The 17140-nt window shown below is 38.8% G+C and overlaps 1 protein-coding gene across 3 annotated transcripts in view; it reads left to right on the forward strand.

Moving 5' to 3' along the window:
* Positions 1–17140, forward strand: part of TRPM6 (transient receptor potential cation channel, subfamily M, member 6) — a 165587-nt gene that overhangs the window by 145574 nt on the left and 2873 nt on the right. For all 3 annotated transcript variants that reach the window (XM_011947020.1, XM_011947021.1, XM_011947022.1), the window contains exons 32-38: positions 68–118; positions 1589–1654; positions 4212–4498; positions 4771–4853; positions 5614–5819; positions 11771–11822; positions 16122–16228. In XM_011947020.1, the coding sequence (XP_011802410.1) occupies positions 68–118; positions 1589–1654; positions 4212–4498; positions 4771–4853; positions 5614–5819; positions 11771–11822; positions 16122–16228 (852 nt within the window). The remainder of the gene's footprint in view (positions 1–67; positions 119–1588; positions 1655–4211; positions 4499–4770; positions 4854–5613; positions 5820–11770; positions 11823–16121; positions 16229–17140) is intronic.

The following is a 17140-nucleotide window of genomic DNA, read 5'->3' on the forward strand; positions in this document are numbered from 1 at the left end:
TATATTCATAAGCATGTATTTATCTCCAGCCACATAATTAAAATGCCAGTCTTCTCTCTAATTTCAGAGATCTCAGCCTCCTTAAAAAGCCCTCAAGAGCCTCACCATCATTATTCAGGTAGGATGCATGTGCACATAGACATGTCAGCTGAGCTAAACATCTGTGCTTCTGCATTTGTAAACAGAAACATTGACAAATTCCGTGTTACTGACATGGCTCCCAACTTGAAAAGTTATTGTTTGCTTTGATGGGAAGAACATTCCAATGTCTAACTTTGCCATTGACTTGGGAAAACAAGTTTTCAGAATTTAAGAGAATTTGGATTTTTGCAAAATGTTTGCATTCTCAAGTCCCAGATTGCGAAGTAGAAAGATGACCTTGAGATCTAAAATTTCTTTGCAAGCTCAAAGCCAGCCCCAAACCAGAGATCTCAATGTTTTGGACTGGGGAAAAGGCAGACCTGAAAGTAGTTCCTTGAGGGAGGGTTTTGTACCCTCAATGGGGCCTCAGTGGGTATGATCACTGAATGAATGCCAACCCCACGGAGTGAGTTCAACAAAGATGTTATTAAACAAAGATGTCAAGGGTCTTGACTCTCTTAAGCAACATCACTTCACAGTGCTTCAGTTGTCTTTCTTTCAAAGTGGGAATAATTGTACTTGCCCTTCCTGAGGAACAGTCTGCCAAAGGGCTAGTTGAGAATTAAGAGGAAAACACTTTGAAATGCAAAGCAATATAAAAACCAACTGGACTGGTGCCACTGGGTGGTTTCTTGGGAGTCATTGCTCTCAGCGTTGGATGAGATAATACATGGGTAAGCCTTTTACAAATCTAAAGCTCAATACATGAGTAAGAACTTATTGGTGTGATAATTACTGTTATAATTATATGAGGTTGTTTGTTCAGGGTCTAGTAATAGATTGCCTTATCCTGAATTCTCCTTTGTAGTGAATGGAGTTGCAGTAGATTCCAGACTCCTCAATCTGGGCTCTTACAACTGAGTCTTTCAGCTCCGCAGTAATCTATTATTTTGACTCCAGCCGTCAACTTAAGAAAGTCTCTAGTGAGGAATACTGTAACTCATGTTGACTCTGATCTGTTAGGCTATAGCTCTTAACAGGAAAATGCAGATCACTCGCTTCTAATTAAAATCGGTCTTCAGCTCTCTCTGGAAAAAGAAGATGAACTGTGCAAAGTGAACAATAGGTGTCCCCACAGTCCACTGTGCTTTGGATTTGCTTTGGAAAGGAAAACCAAAGTTCACAGATTAAAATGCCATTTAAAAGAAAGTTCCACATATGTGTGGATCAGTATGTGATGTGGTATTCAGGAGAGTGGAGGTGACAGTCCTACCTCAGACCATGTGACATAATCTCACATTAAATGCCTCTAAAATTGGGATTTCTTTCCTGTTTAAGGCATAGTTTATTTTTTAGACTATATTATAGATTATATTTTTGATAATGGAAGAAATAAGAAGTCTTTGAAATTAAATAGCATTATATGAATATATTGATGTGGAGAGGCTTTCTGTAAATTCGGCCCATTGATGCATACTTAAAATAGAAAATCTGTTTTTGTTTGCAGCCATTGAAAGGAATAATTTAATGAGGCTTTCTCAGACCATACCATTTACACCAATCCAACTGTTTGGTGAGTAGCATTTCTACCTTCTTGAGGTTATGCCAGGACAGAGGCATAAAATCTGAGTGAATCACAGGAGAAACCACATTGCATTATTTCAGTTGAACATTTCGTTTTGTCTATGGTTGTAGTTTAGTGAGATTCATTTCCTAAAATGGAAACTCTTGTTAACTGTCATGGCCAGCATTCAGGGACAAAATCTAATACTATGGGAATAAGACCTATAATGAGCAGCAGTTGGGAAGAAAGCAGTAATATTGCACCTGGCATTCACTGACTCAAGACTGGAAGTAAGTAGGAAAGAAAAGAACAAACCAACCATTTATAATAAGCACAGGAGAAAGCGATAAATGTCAATATGGTGAAAGCCAACTGGCATCTGAAGAGAAATGTTTTGTGTATTGTTTTTTGTTTATTTTGTTTTGTGTACACTAATTGCTCTTACCTCAGACTGTAAATGTCATTTTAAAAGTCTAGAGTAGTAAAGAAAAACAAGCTCACACTGGCGAAGCCTACCAAAATTTCTCTGTCTGGCAGGATAAGGCATGAGCAAGTTGACAATATAGCAAGGGTCCCCAAAGTGTCCTTGAGCTTGATTCTTCTCACACTGTTCACATGGGCACAGACTAGGTTGACTTTTGATTGTTTGTATTTATTTATTTATTTTTATTTTAATATTTTTTTTGAGATGGAGTTTCGCTCTCGTTGCCCAGGCTGGAGTGCAATGGTGGGATCTTGGCTCACTGCAACCTCTGCCTCCTGGGTTCAAGTGATTCTCCTGCCTCAGCCTCCCATGCAGCTGGTATTACAGGCATGCACCACCATGCCCAGCTAATTTTTGTATTTTTAGTAGAGATGGGGTTTCACCATGTTAGTCAGGCTGGTCTCAAACTCCTAACCTCAGGTGATCCACCCGGCCCAGCCTCCCAAAGTGCTGGGATTACAGGTGTGAGCCACCACACTCGGCCTGGCTTCTGACTGTTAATGCAGATGCCTTCCCCTTCCATTTGGCCCCATGGCTGGCTTTGCAAATCAATAGCTCTGCTCTAAAGCCTCTAAGGATTTAGAACTTCAAAGAGATCTTCAGTGGCATTTATCTGGGCACCAAGAATAAATATTTGAAAGGTTTGAAAAGTTGTTACTGAGCATTACCTACATGTGTTGATTGGTGAAGAATTAGATGCAAGAGTGAGGGATTGGATTCCTTTCTTGGTAAACCAGTACCATGTTCATAAAAAAAAAAAAAAAATGAAGCAAAGGTGTAAGGGGGAAATGAAACACCAGCTGAAACTGGACAGAAGTTGTGTATAGAGTATGTTGCTCTGTTAAGAAACATTAAACACTGACTTGGTAGCGTTTAGGTTCAATAGGAATTTTTCCCTCTTCAACAGCCTAAAAGTGGAAGCTATGTAGCTGTTAAGTAGTATTTTGTGTCTAAAATCCTTTAAGTGGGATTGAGTTTGTATCTGAGGTTGTAATTCACTTTGGCCATGTTAGCCTATTTAACCTTTACAACAGCCCAATGAAAACAGTATTTTCATCCCCATTTTTCTGATGGGGAAATTGAGGTTTTAAGTAACTTGTCCAAAGGCACAAAGGAAGGAAGGAGAGGCTCTGGGATATGACGTTGATACTATTTGACTCCAGCTGAGTTAAACCATGCATTTTCAATGGAGTATTATCACCCCTAGAAAAAAAATAAGTTTTTTTTTTTTTAATGATATAAAGCACAGATCTACATAGAGTACACATAAGCAGATATACAGAATTTTTTAATACAAGTTGAGCTTGTATTAAATTCAAGTTGAAATGCATCTGAAATCTAAAATGCTCCAAAGTCTGAAACTTTTTGAATGCTAATGTGATGCCACAAGTGGAAAACTCCCACACCTGACCTCCTGTGACAGGTCAGAGTCAAGACACTTTCAAAACTTTGTTTCGTGCACAAGATTATTAAAAACACTGTATACCATTACTATGAGGCTATATGTATAAGGTGTATGTGAAACAAATGAATTTTGTGTTTGGGATTGGGCCCCATCCCCAAGATATGTCATTATATATACACACATATTCCAAAAATCTGAAAAAACCTGAAATTTGAAACACTTCTGGTCCTAAGCATTTTGGATAAAGGATATGCAACCTGTATTAATAGGTCGTGAGAAGAACAATTAGAAAAGAATGTCTAATTAGGCTCCTTAGGGGGATGATAATGAGCAACACCATCAGGTTAAACCATCTCTTTAGAAGGATTTATCTTTAACAGAAGAAGCATATCCTTACTGCTTTGCTTTTGTCCAGTTATAGTCTGCAGTATGAACAGCTTAATTCTTTTGTATCCTCTGATACTTGTCCCTTCTCCCCTTCCCCACATCTACTAGACAATAAATAACATAGAAACATGGCCAGATCCATGTCCTTTATTCTGTTCTGTTCCCTGCTAGTCCCATCCTCCTCTGGTCGTTTGGGTAACTGAACTGATTCTGCATTGATATTTAGGATACTATCCATGTCACAGACATGGCGATCTTACTGAATTCCTTGCCTTCACTTCTCTTTGCAGCAGGGGAAGAAATAACTGTCTACAGGTTGGAGGAGAGTTCCCCTTTAAACCTTGATAAAAGCATGTCCTCTTGGTCTCAGCGTGGGAGAGCTGCAATGATACAGGTGTTGTCCCGAGAAGAGATGGATGGGGGCCTCCGTAAAGCTATGAGAGTCATCAGCACTTGGTCTGAGGATGACATTCTCAAGCCAGGACAGGTTTTCATTGTCAAGTCCTTTCTTCCTGAGGTTGTGAGGACATGGCATAAAATCTTCCAGGAGAGCACTGTGCTTCATCTTTGCCTCAGGGTAAGTCTGAAACTCGGAGACCCATAGCCTAGAGGGACAGGTCAAAGAAAAGAGATCTGGTTACATCCTTATCTGAGGCATTATCTTCAACCCAAAGGGGAACCTATTAGTTTTTAGAGGTAGTATTGCTTTGTAGGACTTTTGCTTCTGGGACAGGCAGTGGTGGGAGTTGAATAAGGCTAAAAATCACATTTGGGTAGCCTATCGTAATTTCATGATCAGAGCTGTACAACAGTAAACCAATATTTTTATCAGTGCTCCCTATTTTGTAGGAAATTCAGCAACAAAGAGCTGCTCAAAAATTGATCTATATCTTCAACCAAGTGAAACCACAAACCATTCCCTACACACCAAGGTAAGAAAATCTGGGCATCTTGGCCCTTTATTTTAAGTAGGAATTTCTCTCTATCTCATCTCAGCCCATTACTCATGAGAAATCTTATCCATGGGGAAATTCCCCATGATCTTATTTTTGGATTCTTCCTTCCATAATTTCAGAGACTGGCAAAAGGAGAATTAGAGACCCCAGAGATACCTTGATGTTGATCATTGGACTTAAACATGAGTGGAAAAAAGAGATTCAGAGGCTATAACTAAGATTTCAGTTATGGGAAACAGACAGATCTTGGGTGTTACTATTAATGTGCAGGGGCATTATGGCAGAAAAATTATTCTTATTGTAAGCATGGTCTCTTCCCCCAATATCTTATAGAAAGTAAGAATTTTGTAAGAATAAACTCTTGTTACTTTCACTTGAGTGTCTTCATACACTTGGATTCATTTATTGAGACAGAGATCATAATTTGGTGCTGGACTTAGAGTAAAGCTTCATTCTTTCATTTACAAGGAACTTTATAGAGCACAGCAAGAAAAGTTGGGTCTGGTACTCATGAAAGAGTTGGAAAGTTGCCTCAAAGTGAAGGGAGGTGGGTAAGCATGGAAAGAAAAATTAACAATATTTGCATCCTATCCCTTCCATAGAAAGGGCAAGGGCATGTGCATTAAGGCTGCATCATACCAGGGTTAGGTAATCTTTCCTGCTGATGACTGTTCAGTAAGGTAAGTCCCACTTTTGCTGTATTGTCGGGGATCAATGGCCTCTTTTTCCCTGACAGGTTCCTGGAAGTTTTCTTAATCTACTGCCATTCAGCCAATCAGTGGTTGACCATTGAGAAGTATATGACAGGGGAGTTCCGGAAGTACAACAACAACAACGGTGATGAAATCACCCCCACCAACACCCTGGAGGAGCTGATGTTAGCTTTCTCTCACTGGACCTATGAGTACACTCGGGGAGAGCTGCTGGTTTTAGATTTGCAAGGTGATTGATGATGTAGGATTTGATACAACAAGCATGAGGCAAAGTGTAAAGAGATCTTGCAAGAGCAAGGATGGGTAATATATGGAGTTGCTCTGTTTAGCTTTGAAGGGAGGTGGGCACATTTATTTCCAGACATTGTAAAGTGATAATCATGGAATCTGGTATGTTATTTATTTCCCACTTAGGTAGAGGGAAAAATGTAGGCAGATGATTACCTGTTTAAAATGCAAAGACATCCAAATTTTTGAGCAAAATGACAAATGATTTTTGTAACAAATTTTTCAGTTTTATGACCTCACCTTAGTCTTATGTTAATATTTAGGCATGCATTTATATGCATAGGAGCATTTAAATTCTGAGTGTTTTTCATGATTTTGAGCTCATTGCTTTAGCAATTTATAATTTAGCTTGCTCTCTTTGCTGTGTCCCTTGTTATAACAGTTCATGAAAATACACAGACTGAGAGAGGCAATGCAGCATACTCTTATTTAATGGAAGCCTTTGATCAGCACATCTCCTGACTATCAACACCTCACATGTGACTTACAATCCTGCGGCACAAAACAGAGTGTCTCCAGCAGGCTTGCCTAGCAGGGACAGAACAAAATATGTATTGAGGTCAAAGTTTAGTCCTTAGGCTCACTGACTGGGGCTTTGGTTTTAAATAGGAGATTTAGTCCAGGAAGTTTCCTAGAAGTTACCTCATTTTAATCCTAGAAGCAGCACCTTGAGGTAAATATTATGGGAATTTAGGCCCAGAAAGTTTAATGACTTGCCCAGAGTTGCACAGCTACTTAAGGGGGAGCCAGGATGCAGACTTAAGCTGTTCTTAACACATCCCTGTTCTTTTCTTTTCACTGCTCTTTTATTTCTTTTAAGAGTTTCATATGTAGAGGGTATAACCATCTTACGGTTTGTTTGAACAACTTGGGCCTTTTTCTTGTCCTATCTGACTTTCCCAGCCTCTGGTTCTGGGATTCTATGCTGAAAGCTGGGTTTGGAGGTTGGAGAATGTAGAGATAAGCAGACAGTCCTGGGGCATCGTGAGCCATGTCTGCTAAGACTGCAAAGTCACTTTGATTGAAACTTCTGTCACATGCTCAGGGGTGTGACACAAATTTTTAAACTACATATAAGTGCATTTTTTAAATGACATATAAGTGCTTCTGTCCTTTCAGATCGATGCTGCTCACAGAGTTGAATTATATTTCTAATACAATTCAAACCCAATATTTTAGGAAGCAATATAAACAAAGTTAAAATGACCAAGTTGATTCAGCTTTTAAACCAGCAAGTACTTGATCCATATAAACCCAGAGCATTGATGCCCAAGGCATCTATTTTTGTAGCTCAAATTGGAGAGAGGTTGATTGTTTTCATCTGTATTTGACTGTGCTTTGAGTTTTGGGTGGAGTTGTTTAAAAAAGAAAAACAGAAACACAAAACAAAACAACCAAAGAAAAACTTTAAGGAATTAATGATGACTCTTCAGTGTGTTTTGTATTCCACTTGAATAGGTTTTTGTTTAATGATGTTTATGTTTGGGGATTTTTATGTCTCTTAGTAATCTGAAGTAACATTAAACAGAACAAATGCTGTGTTGACAGTCTTGAGGGAAAAAGAGAATTAACTTTATTCTTTTACTGGGCAATTATGTGAATTGCAGAAATAGGCCACTCCAAATAAACAATGTCAAAACATTGACCTTCAGAGAAGGGAGGAGTGGACATCATAATATGAGTGTGATGAAATTTGAGATACTTATCGGAGAGTTTTGGTCAATTGGTTAGACCTGGATTTATGGAAGAATGTGAATCCTATAATAGTAATTATGAACAGTTACACTACTACTACTAGCTAACATTTACTATGTTTGTGCCAGGCACTTGGCTAAAGGCTTATTTATGTGCATTATTATATTTAATCCAAACCAGGTTGGAAAGGGAAAATAGAATGTAATTTTTAAAATCTCTTAATGGTTTTTGGTTCAGTTTTATATTGTCTTTAATTTATTTGTATTTCTAGTCTTTGGAGAGATGATGCACCTTGTCTGGGTGGTGTAAGTGGAGACAGAGGCTCACCAGCAGCAGTTAGGAGGAGGAGCTCTAGAGTTGCAATGCCGGAGTCTGACTTCTGGCTCCACTGTGAATTAGCTGCATAACACGGAGGAGCAACCACTTTGAGTCCCACTTCCCTCATTTGTAAATGGGGAAAATAATATTAGGCACTTAAGCCGTAGAGTTGTTAAGGGCAAGAATTGAGACAAGTTCCTGATACACAGCCTTCAGTAAACTTTAGTCATTGTTGCTGTTAGCATTAGTCTCTGTGTGACTCTTTAATATGGAGGTTAATCTGCAGTTGCAGGCAGTCTGTGGTCCTGTTGGTGCTGCAGAGAGACTGCAGCCTCTGCTTCTATAGAAGAAGGCTCTGCTGGGTGTGCTGTGGTTCCCTACCGCTTTGAGAGAGAGAAGGAGTGTAAAACACTCGAGGAGTTTATTCTTTCAGTTTCTTTTCCTCTCCTCTTTGCTTTCTTCCAAGGGAGTACCAATAACTAACCCCAGAAGCTGCCACACCAGGCCAGAAACTGTACTCTAAGGAGAGACTTGACCAATTTCCAATCACTTGTAATTACGCTGAAGTTTTTTGGTCTCTTTCCACTTAAAAAAATCCTACATGTGAGGGCCTGAATCATCATCATTAAAATCCAACAATTAGTTCCCAGCAACAGAAATCAAAAACAATTGTATTTCAAATTCCAGTGGTTTATAGCATTTTTTAGCTCATTGTATTTTTCAACATTAATTTGGAGATACTAAGTTTTAGAGTTATTAATTTTTTATTCAACAAAGCAATTTCCAGAACGGCAGCATTGGCATCGACGTCATCATCATCATAAATTCTGCTACTACAAAAAAGGTAGCTCCTTTCTACCAATGTACAAGTTCATTGGTGTACTCAAAAGTGGTTGGGATCAGAATGTCAATCTCTGATTTCCTCATAAAGGCATGCCGCATATTACCTGACATGAGCATTTACTCTCTTTAAGTCAGATTGGTATTTGGGGCTGCTCTTTTTTCTTTTCTTTTCTTTTCTTTTCTTTTCTTTTCTTTTCTTTTCTTTTCTTTTCTTTTCTTTTCTTTTCTTTTCTTTTTTCTTTTCTTCCTTCTTTTCTTTTTTCTTTTCTCTTCTCTTTCCTTACCTTCTTTTCTTTTCTTTTCTTTTTTCTTTCTTTCTTTTTTTTTTGGGGGGTGACAAGGTCTCCCTGCGTAGCCAAGGCTGGCTGGAGTGCAGTCGGACAATCATGGCTCACTGCAGCTTCAGCCTTCCTGGGCTCAAACAATACTCCACCTCAGCTTCCCGAGTAGCTGGGACCACAGGCGCGTGCTGCCATACCTGGCCAATTTTTGTATGTGTAGTGATGGGGTTTCACTATGTTGGCCAGGCCAGTCTCAAACTCCTGGGCTCAAGAGATCTGCCTGCCTCTACCTCCCCAAGTGCTGGGATTACAGGTATGAGCCACTGTGCCTGGCCTATTCTCTATTTTCACACATTGAAAGGTCCTTCTGCCATTTGTGTGCCCCAAAATATGTATATATTAATCTTTGGACTGTCAGAATGGGTTTAGGGGTATAAAGGTTTGTGGATACTCTTTACCCTCGTTCTTATAAGGAGTTCTGTTCCTTAGGGAATATAGTACTTTAGGGAAATGAGATAATCAATCAGAAACATGATTTTACTAGTGGTAAGGAAATAAAATTTCACTTCACAAGAAGTTCTTGATAGTAGAAGAATGATACAAGTAACAGTGAACATTTTTTCAGCTTCCTAGGGGGCAGACACTTTGCTAAGCAGTTTGTGTCCAGTAGTTCATTTAATCCTCTCAGTAACCCTTTAAGATAAGGCCCATTATTATTCACAATTTCAGATGACAAAACTGAGGTTCAGAGAGATTAAGGGAGCTATCTAGGTCACCCAATTTCAAGCTCTAGGTTATTTTTCTAAGGAAGTCAGTTTCATAGGGTAAAAGTCTATAAGGATTACATTTTCTTATGAAAGGTTTAGTGTATTGTAAAACATACAGACAATAGCAAAAATCTTTTTAAAACATATTGGCTGGAAAACATGAGTTTTCTCAACAAGTAGAAATACACTAAAATTTACAAATTTTATATAATGTTAAAATAATCTTCCCACAAGGTTAGTTGCTTTCAAGCAAAGAGAAGCAGAGCTGACTAGAGAATGATCTCAGAAATCACTGGATTGTGCCCAAATCTTACTGGCTGGCTTGGAATATTTCCACCAGTGGAAATCAGCCTTCTCACCACTAGTATTTTATAAGAGATTCACTTTAGGTGCTGATTCCTGTTTTGATAAATTTTAGCTTTACATTGCACCTATGTTACCTTTTTAGGCTTTAGTGTCATCTTTTTTTCAAAGGTAAATTTTGTTGAAGACTTATATACATTTAGAAAATTCGCATAGCATAAGCATACATCTCAAAGAATTTTCACAACTGAATACACAGTTGTAACCATCACTGAGATCAATAATTTAGTGGTTTCTGTTCTACTGTTTATAGGTAGAATAAAAGTATAAGTATGTGACCAGGCGTGGTGGCTCAGGCTTATAATCCCAGCACTTTGGAAGGTCGAGGTGGGCAGATCATCTAAGGTTGGGAGATCGAGACCAGCTTGACCAACATGGAGAAGCCCTGTCTCTACTAAAAATGCAAAATTAGCTGGATGTGGTGGCGTATGCCTGTAGTCCAGCTACTCAGGAGGCTGAGGCAGGAGAATCGCTTGAACCCGGGAGGCGGAGGTTGTGGTGAGCCAAGATCGTGCCACTGCACTCCAGCCTGGGCAACAAGAGCAAAACTCCATCTCAAAAAAAAAAAAAAGTATAAGTATGTGTCTCTTTGATGGAGCAGAGGTTGTACCTGCAAAACCATGCAGCACCATGCACCTTGCTGAGCACCGATGGAATCCATCCAAGGAGACCAGAGACCAATGTTAGGAACACAAACGTTGGCTCAGCGTTAATCCTGGTATGACCATGTATGGACTGTGCAACCTCTGACAGATGACATAATTGGTTTGAACATCGGTGTACTCACTGATGTAAATGAGAATAAAATGTAAAATGAGGCTATGAGGATAACACTTTTATAATTGCTGAGAATTAGAGAAAATAAAATTAGAATATCTGATATATGCAAGTGGTAAATGAATGACAGATGCCACTATCAGTAACTGTGAACACACCATTAGAACAATCATTTACGGCCTAGAAGTTTATTATAACAGAGGGTTTGTGGGAAACCGCGCATTAACTAAAATTTTCAAACATTTCTGAACAATTTTTATAGTGCATTTAATTTACATGATTTTTTTAAGAATTAAAAGCCTTAATTTTTTTATATTTAGTTTTTATATATCTTTATATATTTAAGGGGTACAAGCACAGATTTTTTTTACATGCTTTTTTTTTTTTCTTTGAGGTGGAGTTAAGCTCTGCTGCCCAGGCTTGAGTGCAGTGGCATGATCTCAACTCACTGCAACCTCTGCCTCTCTGGTTCAAATGATTCTTCTGCCTCAGTCTCCCGAGTAGCTGAGATTACAGGCAAGCGCCATCAAACCCGGCTAATTTTTGTACTTTTAGTAGAGATGGGGTTTCACCATGTTGGCCAGGCTGGTCTCAAACTCTTAATCTCAGGTCATCTGCCCGCCTGCACCTCCCAAAGAGCTGGGATTACAGGCGTGAGCCACCGTGCCCAGCCAAATTTCTTACATGCCAGTGTTGCTTAGTGGTGAAGTATGGGCTCATGATGTTTGATTTACTACAGAGTGACTGTGAGTTTTAAATTAAGAAATTAGAATTTAATTATTATTTTCGTGAATTTCTAAGAAAATGAAATCTCTGTTTGCTAAATGAATTTTGTTTCTTCTTTTGAGGTGTTGGAGAAAATTTGACAGATCCATCTGTTATAAAACCTGAAGTCAAACAGTAAGTTAATTTATATGTTATCATTTAGAAAATTGCATTTAACACATAGTAAATGGTTTTAAAAATAATTTACAAACATATATGTTCCCTGCCTAGATTCTAGAAAGATTTTTAGGTAGCTTATGTATATAGACCAAAAACAATATGATTATAAAAAAGCATAGATTAGGAAATGGGGGTAAAAAGAAAATACAGAAATATGTAAAATGATATTAAATCTGCAGTTAGATTTGTACACATAAATGGAAATTATAAGGACTAATGCAAATTCGACTGGGTTTCCAACGTGTAAGTTTAGCTTCTGTGGGTTTGATATGAGAACAATGTCATAGCGGAAGCACAGTTTCCTTTGTTGTCTTCACAGTGGAGTCATTGCATCTTATCGTGGGCAGCATCTTCATTCATATGCTTATAAAATGAAAGCTGAGGGCATAAAGTGTGCTATTTAGTAACAGCAAATCTTATGAGAGGACAAAACATGGAGTTTAAATATGAACCATCAGATAATCTGACTTAATTAAGAGCTGAATTTTAAATTCTATAGAGAGATGACTCAACCTGTCCCTTGAATTCCCATGGGTATTTTATCCCAGAAAGCAGGCTTTTGGGAAGACTTGGCAGTAAAGGATCTCAGGTTGTATTCTTGTATTAAAGGTGGGGTAGAAAGAAGTGATGATGAGGGTTAAACACTGATCAATATGGCAGGCGGCAATGGTTCTCAAATAAGAGCTTACATCACAATCACCAGGAGAGCCTGTGAAAACACAGATTGCTGGGCCTTACTCCCAGAGTTTCTGCTTCAGTAGGTTTGGGGTAGGGCCAAATAATCTGCATTTCTTACAAGTTCCCAGGGAATTATGATGCTGCTGGTCCAGAGACCACTCTTGAGAACTGCCAGCATACATTTTTACTTCTTAGTTGTCATAATTGTGTACACTTGGCCCCTGGGTAGTAGTTATATGTATATAACTACATAAGTGGGCAATCAATAAAATCGGAAATTTTTACTTTCCCTCCCCAAGAACTCATAAATATTCACTGCTTTAGTGCTCTGTTATTTTACTGAGTGATTTAATCTAAATATGTAGGCTTCTATGCAAAGAGGCCCATCTAAAAGTGTATTAGATATTTAATTGGACTAGGTGAACTAGAGAACATAAAGGTGATCCGTATTGGACGTACACATTTCATTCCCATGATATTTATTTGACTGTGGCATCCATGTTACCACGCTATGTACATAAAGACTTTATTATTTTTCACTTAAGCTCTGCTAAGGTGTTTTTAGCTAAGAATATTATTTCTTCAGTAGCCCTGTATGCCTAAGGGTTAGTAGTAAGAATCTTACACTGGAAGTACTTTATAATTTTGCAGGGGAAATTTTTTGCATATATAATGAACCAAGTTTATGTATACCCCATCTATCATTTATTAAATTTTGACCTTGGCATATGTCACTTAATAAGACCTGAATATTCTATCATTTAGAATTCTAAGATTATATTATCCTCCTTGACAGGTAGGTATTTAATTGCATGCTATAGGCCAGTGGGCCTCAATTTCTGTTAAAGTCACCTGGGGAACTTAAAAAAAATTGCCAAGAATTGGCATCAAATTAGAATCTCTGAAGATAGGGCCCTGATATCTGTATTTTTTTAAAGTTCCTCATGTGATTCTATGGGCAACCAGGGTTGAGAAACTCTGTCTTATGGCAACTTTATTTTTTTATGACTTAAGGATAGTAACTCTGGAAACTGATAGGACGGCTTCGTTGTGGCCTGCCTGGTTTTGTGGGGTGACCCAATTTTGGATGCAGTTGGCCTTCATGGTCAAGATAACAAGAACTACTATTTTCTCATGCTCATGAGGAATTATGTCCGATTAGTTCCATGGGGCTCACATTTCGAATGCCTTATGTGTCTGAAGCACTTGCTACACGAATCATGGGACATGGACCAACAAGGTCAGCATCATCGGGAAGAGGGTTAGACATGCAGAATCTCAGGACCCTGCCCAGACATACTGAATCAAAATCTGAATTTCCACAAGATCCTCAGGTGATCCGGTGTGAATTAAAGTTTGGGAAGCACTGATTTAAGCAAGTGCTTTCACAGGTTATTTATTTTAACCTTTGCAACAACAATGAAAGGAAGCATTTTCAATCCCAGTTCACAAATGAGAAAACTTAGGTTCAGTGAAGATGGTGACTTTCCTATGAGGAGAAGGGGTCAATGAGAGGACAACCCTCTACCAAAAGAGAAGATATTCTTGTGGTGTAAATTCTCATATCGTTTCTAATGCTTATTGTCTCTTAACTTTCCCTAACCTTCTGCCTTGGTTATTGGTCATTTGGGATTAGTTTTTTAGCTTGCTGCTTTGATAGTTTTGGGCATTTGACAAGTACGAAATGATGATGAGATGTTCTTTAGTAAATCTATGTATAGATGGCACTAATTAGCGTTTCCTCGCATGTGGAACCAAGCTACCACCTGCTTTTCCTGTGTTGTGAAAAATCTGGAAAACAGCTACTTGTATTTTTTTTAAAACCTGGTTATCTAAGACTGCAAGGCTCTAGGCGTGCTGTAGCGGGTAGATGCAAATGAATTTCCCTACAACTCCCTTTCATTCTCCCCTGCACTGGGAGTGGTCGAATTCCTGCTATATGCATTTTGTAGTAATTTTGATTCTTTTGTCTTAACTTTCCCAGAGCTCATAGAGGGAGATCATTTAACTTACAGCTTTTATCTGAGATTTGGTGTTGCATCTCTAAGTTGGGGATTTTTGTGTTTTACTGGGAGAAAGAAATGGCAGGTATTGAAAGCAAATGAATGAAATATTCTAACAGGGTCATGTTGGAGAGACTATGAAAAGGCATTCTTCAATTTAGACGACTAAAATAACACTGTGTTTCACTTTATTGGCATCGTGGAATCCCGGTCTAAATGCTGAGTGCTTTGACTTTTTTGCCACCTTCAGTTTCACCTTATTGAAGTGGTACCTTACCAGATGGACAGAGAGAGAGGAATAGTTAACAAGAGGCAGCTTATGCAGCCGGGTAAATACCACCAGAGCTGTGCTCTGTAAGAGCGATTGAGTGACCAGGAAAGTTAATCCTGGGTGTCTGTTCACTTGGTCTTCCCGAGAGAGTTCCTCCACCTACTCGCCTCGGAGCAAAGAGGCAATCTGAGATCAAACTGACATCAGCCCTCATTCTGAGCTTGGCACATCTTCAGAGCAGCTACTGTTATTCTGCCAAAAGGAAGTGGAAATTGAGATAAATGTTTCAATCCTTGGATGGAAAAAAGTCCATTTTTACACCACGTCCTTTTTGAAAAACCGCATTCCTTAGAAGCGAAGTTTATTGTTTCCTTTTGTGATAGTTTGCTTTTCTTTTTTCTTAAGACGTGGTATTTAAGAGCGGTAATTGAGTTCAGATTTTAAAATGTGCTGTTTCCACTCTGCTTGTCATTAAAATAAAATATTAGCTTTCATAAAGTTTCTTGGGAAATGTTTCTGGTGTGCTCTGCTCTGTGGTGTGCTGTGTCAACATCCAAAGATTGATGGTCGCCTTTGATATGATAATGGATGAACACTGATCTTAGAATCTGCTGGGAATTTGTTATGATTATAGAGTATTCAAAAGGTGCCTTATATATACTGATTCTATTTGTAACTCTGTCACCTACATCGAGCATATGTACTTTACTTCCACCAACACATTGTGTCATAGTCTTGTCTTTCCACAAAAAGCCCAGCTAGAGCAGTTTGCCGGAGAGCAAGTGGCTTTGAAAAAGCCATGAGTACGGATCTAGGGTTTACTCGGGTATTTATTTGCTTTTGAGGATGGTTATTTTCGGAAAACTATTTGGGTTGGGAGCAATGTCTATGCATCGTTTTAGAAGGCGTGTCCCAAAAGCAAATGTATTTTACTTTATACCTTACCTTTGGGGTATTCTAGTAAAACATTTGGTAATGAATGTCACTCTTTCACCCCGTGCGCATTAAAAAGGATTTCACTGTATTTTGTTTTAATGTGGTACGTAGAAAATTCACTCTTCTATCAGATTAGCGTTGAAATGCGTTTCACAGTAGGTCTTGGAGTTGGGAACAAAGATTTAAGTGCATTTGAATTTTAAATTTGCAAACCTAACATTGTTGTTTCCCCAAAGTGCTCTGTTCTTTGTTGGCTCCTTTAAGTTTACTGGGTTACTATGGGATACTGTTCGGTATCTCAGAGAATCCTAGTTGAGCTCTTTTTTCTTAGTTGTGATCTAATTGATATTCTGATATTTCCTCTAGATCAAGAGGAATGGTGTTTGGACCGGCCAATTTGGGGGAAGATGCAATTAGAAACTTCATTGCAAAACATAATTGTAACTCCTGCTGCCGGAAGCTCAAACTCCCGGGTATGCCACTAACAGTTCTGTTTTTCTCTAAGTAAATCTCTCGTAGAACAACATCCTTTGTAACCTGGGATAAAGTAGAAAATTGTAATCACATTTTTATCTCATTCACAGTCATTTGCAGGGCCTGACTTTCTGACTGCAAAATTTTCAAGTATCTAAAGGGATTAAAAGGACAGGGATTTACTTTGGGTTCTGCCAAAATGTGATAAAACAACATGGGGCCCAATAGTTGTCACAGTCACTCCAAAGGAAAAGTTCCACTGACTTTAAATGGGATGAAATCTGACCGAGGCAGGTCTTTGCCCTCCCCACCCCCAACTTTGGGTCCTGCCAGCTGCCGGTGGCCTCAGGGTGTTGTCCACAGCGTTTCTATTTCTATTCTATTCTAATTTACCCATTGGGTACTTGGGAGGGTGTGGTATGGAGGGAAATGACACCCTCAATCAAAGTAGTGCTTTTTACTGTAAAAATCTGCTAGTTTAAACACGCATTGCAACATGTATTTTTAAAAATCTGATTTGATAACATGACATACTTAAAAATTCCTACTATAAAAGCAAGCAGCTGGAGGCCTGTGCCCTCCAAATGGGCAGTCCCAGCCCTGTTGCATTCCTTTCTTTTGTCCCAGAAGGGAAGCATCATGTGTGCCTCAGCTTGCCCACTACTTTTAGTCACACCAAACTTGTCCTTACAGCGGGATTTCACATATCTTAAGCGAGTAGCTCTTCTTGCCTTATAATAAATGATCATACCCTGAATTTGAAGTCAGTGAAAGAGCACCATCCATCGTAACCTGGGATGGGGCAGGTGTAAATTCACAACAAACAAAGGTGATTTTTTTTTTTTTGAGACAGAGTCTCACTATGTCGCCCAGGCTGGAGTGCAGTATCGCAGTCTCGGCTCACTGCAACC

Source organism: Colobus angolensis, unplaced genomic scaffold, assembly GCF_000951035.1.
Source record: "Colobus angolensis palliatus isolate OR3802 unplaced genomic scaffold, Cang.pa_1.0 Scaffold257, whole genome shotgun sequence".
In the NCBI taxonomy this organism is placed as follows: domain Eukaryota; kingdom Metazoa; phylum Chordata; class Mammalia; order Primates; family Cercopithecidae; genus Colobus; species Colobus angolensis.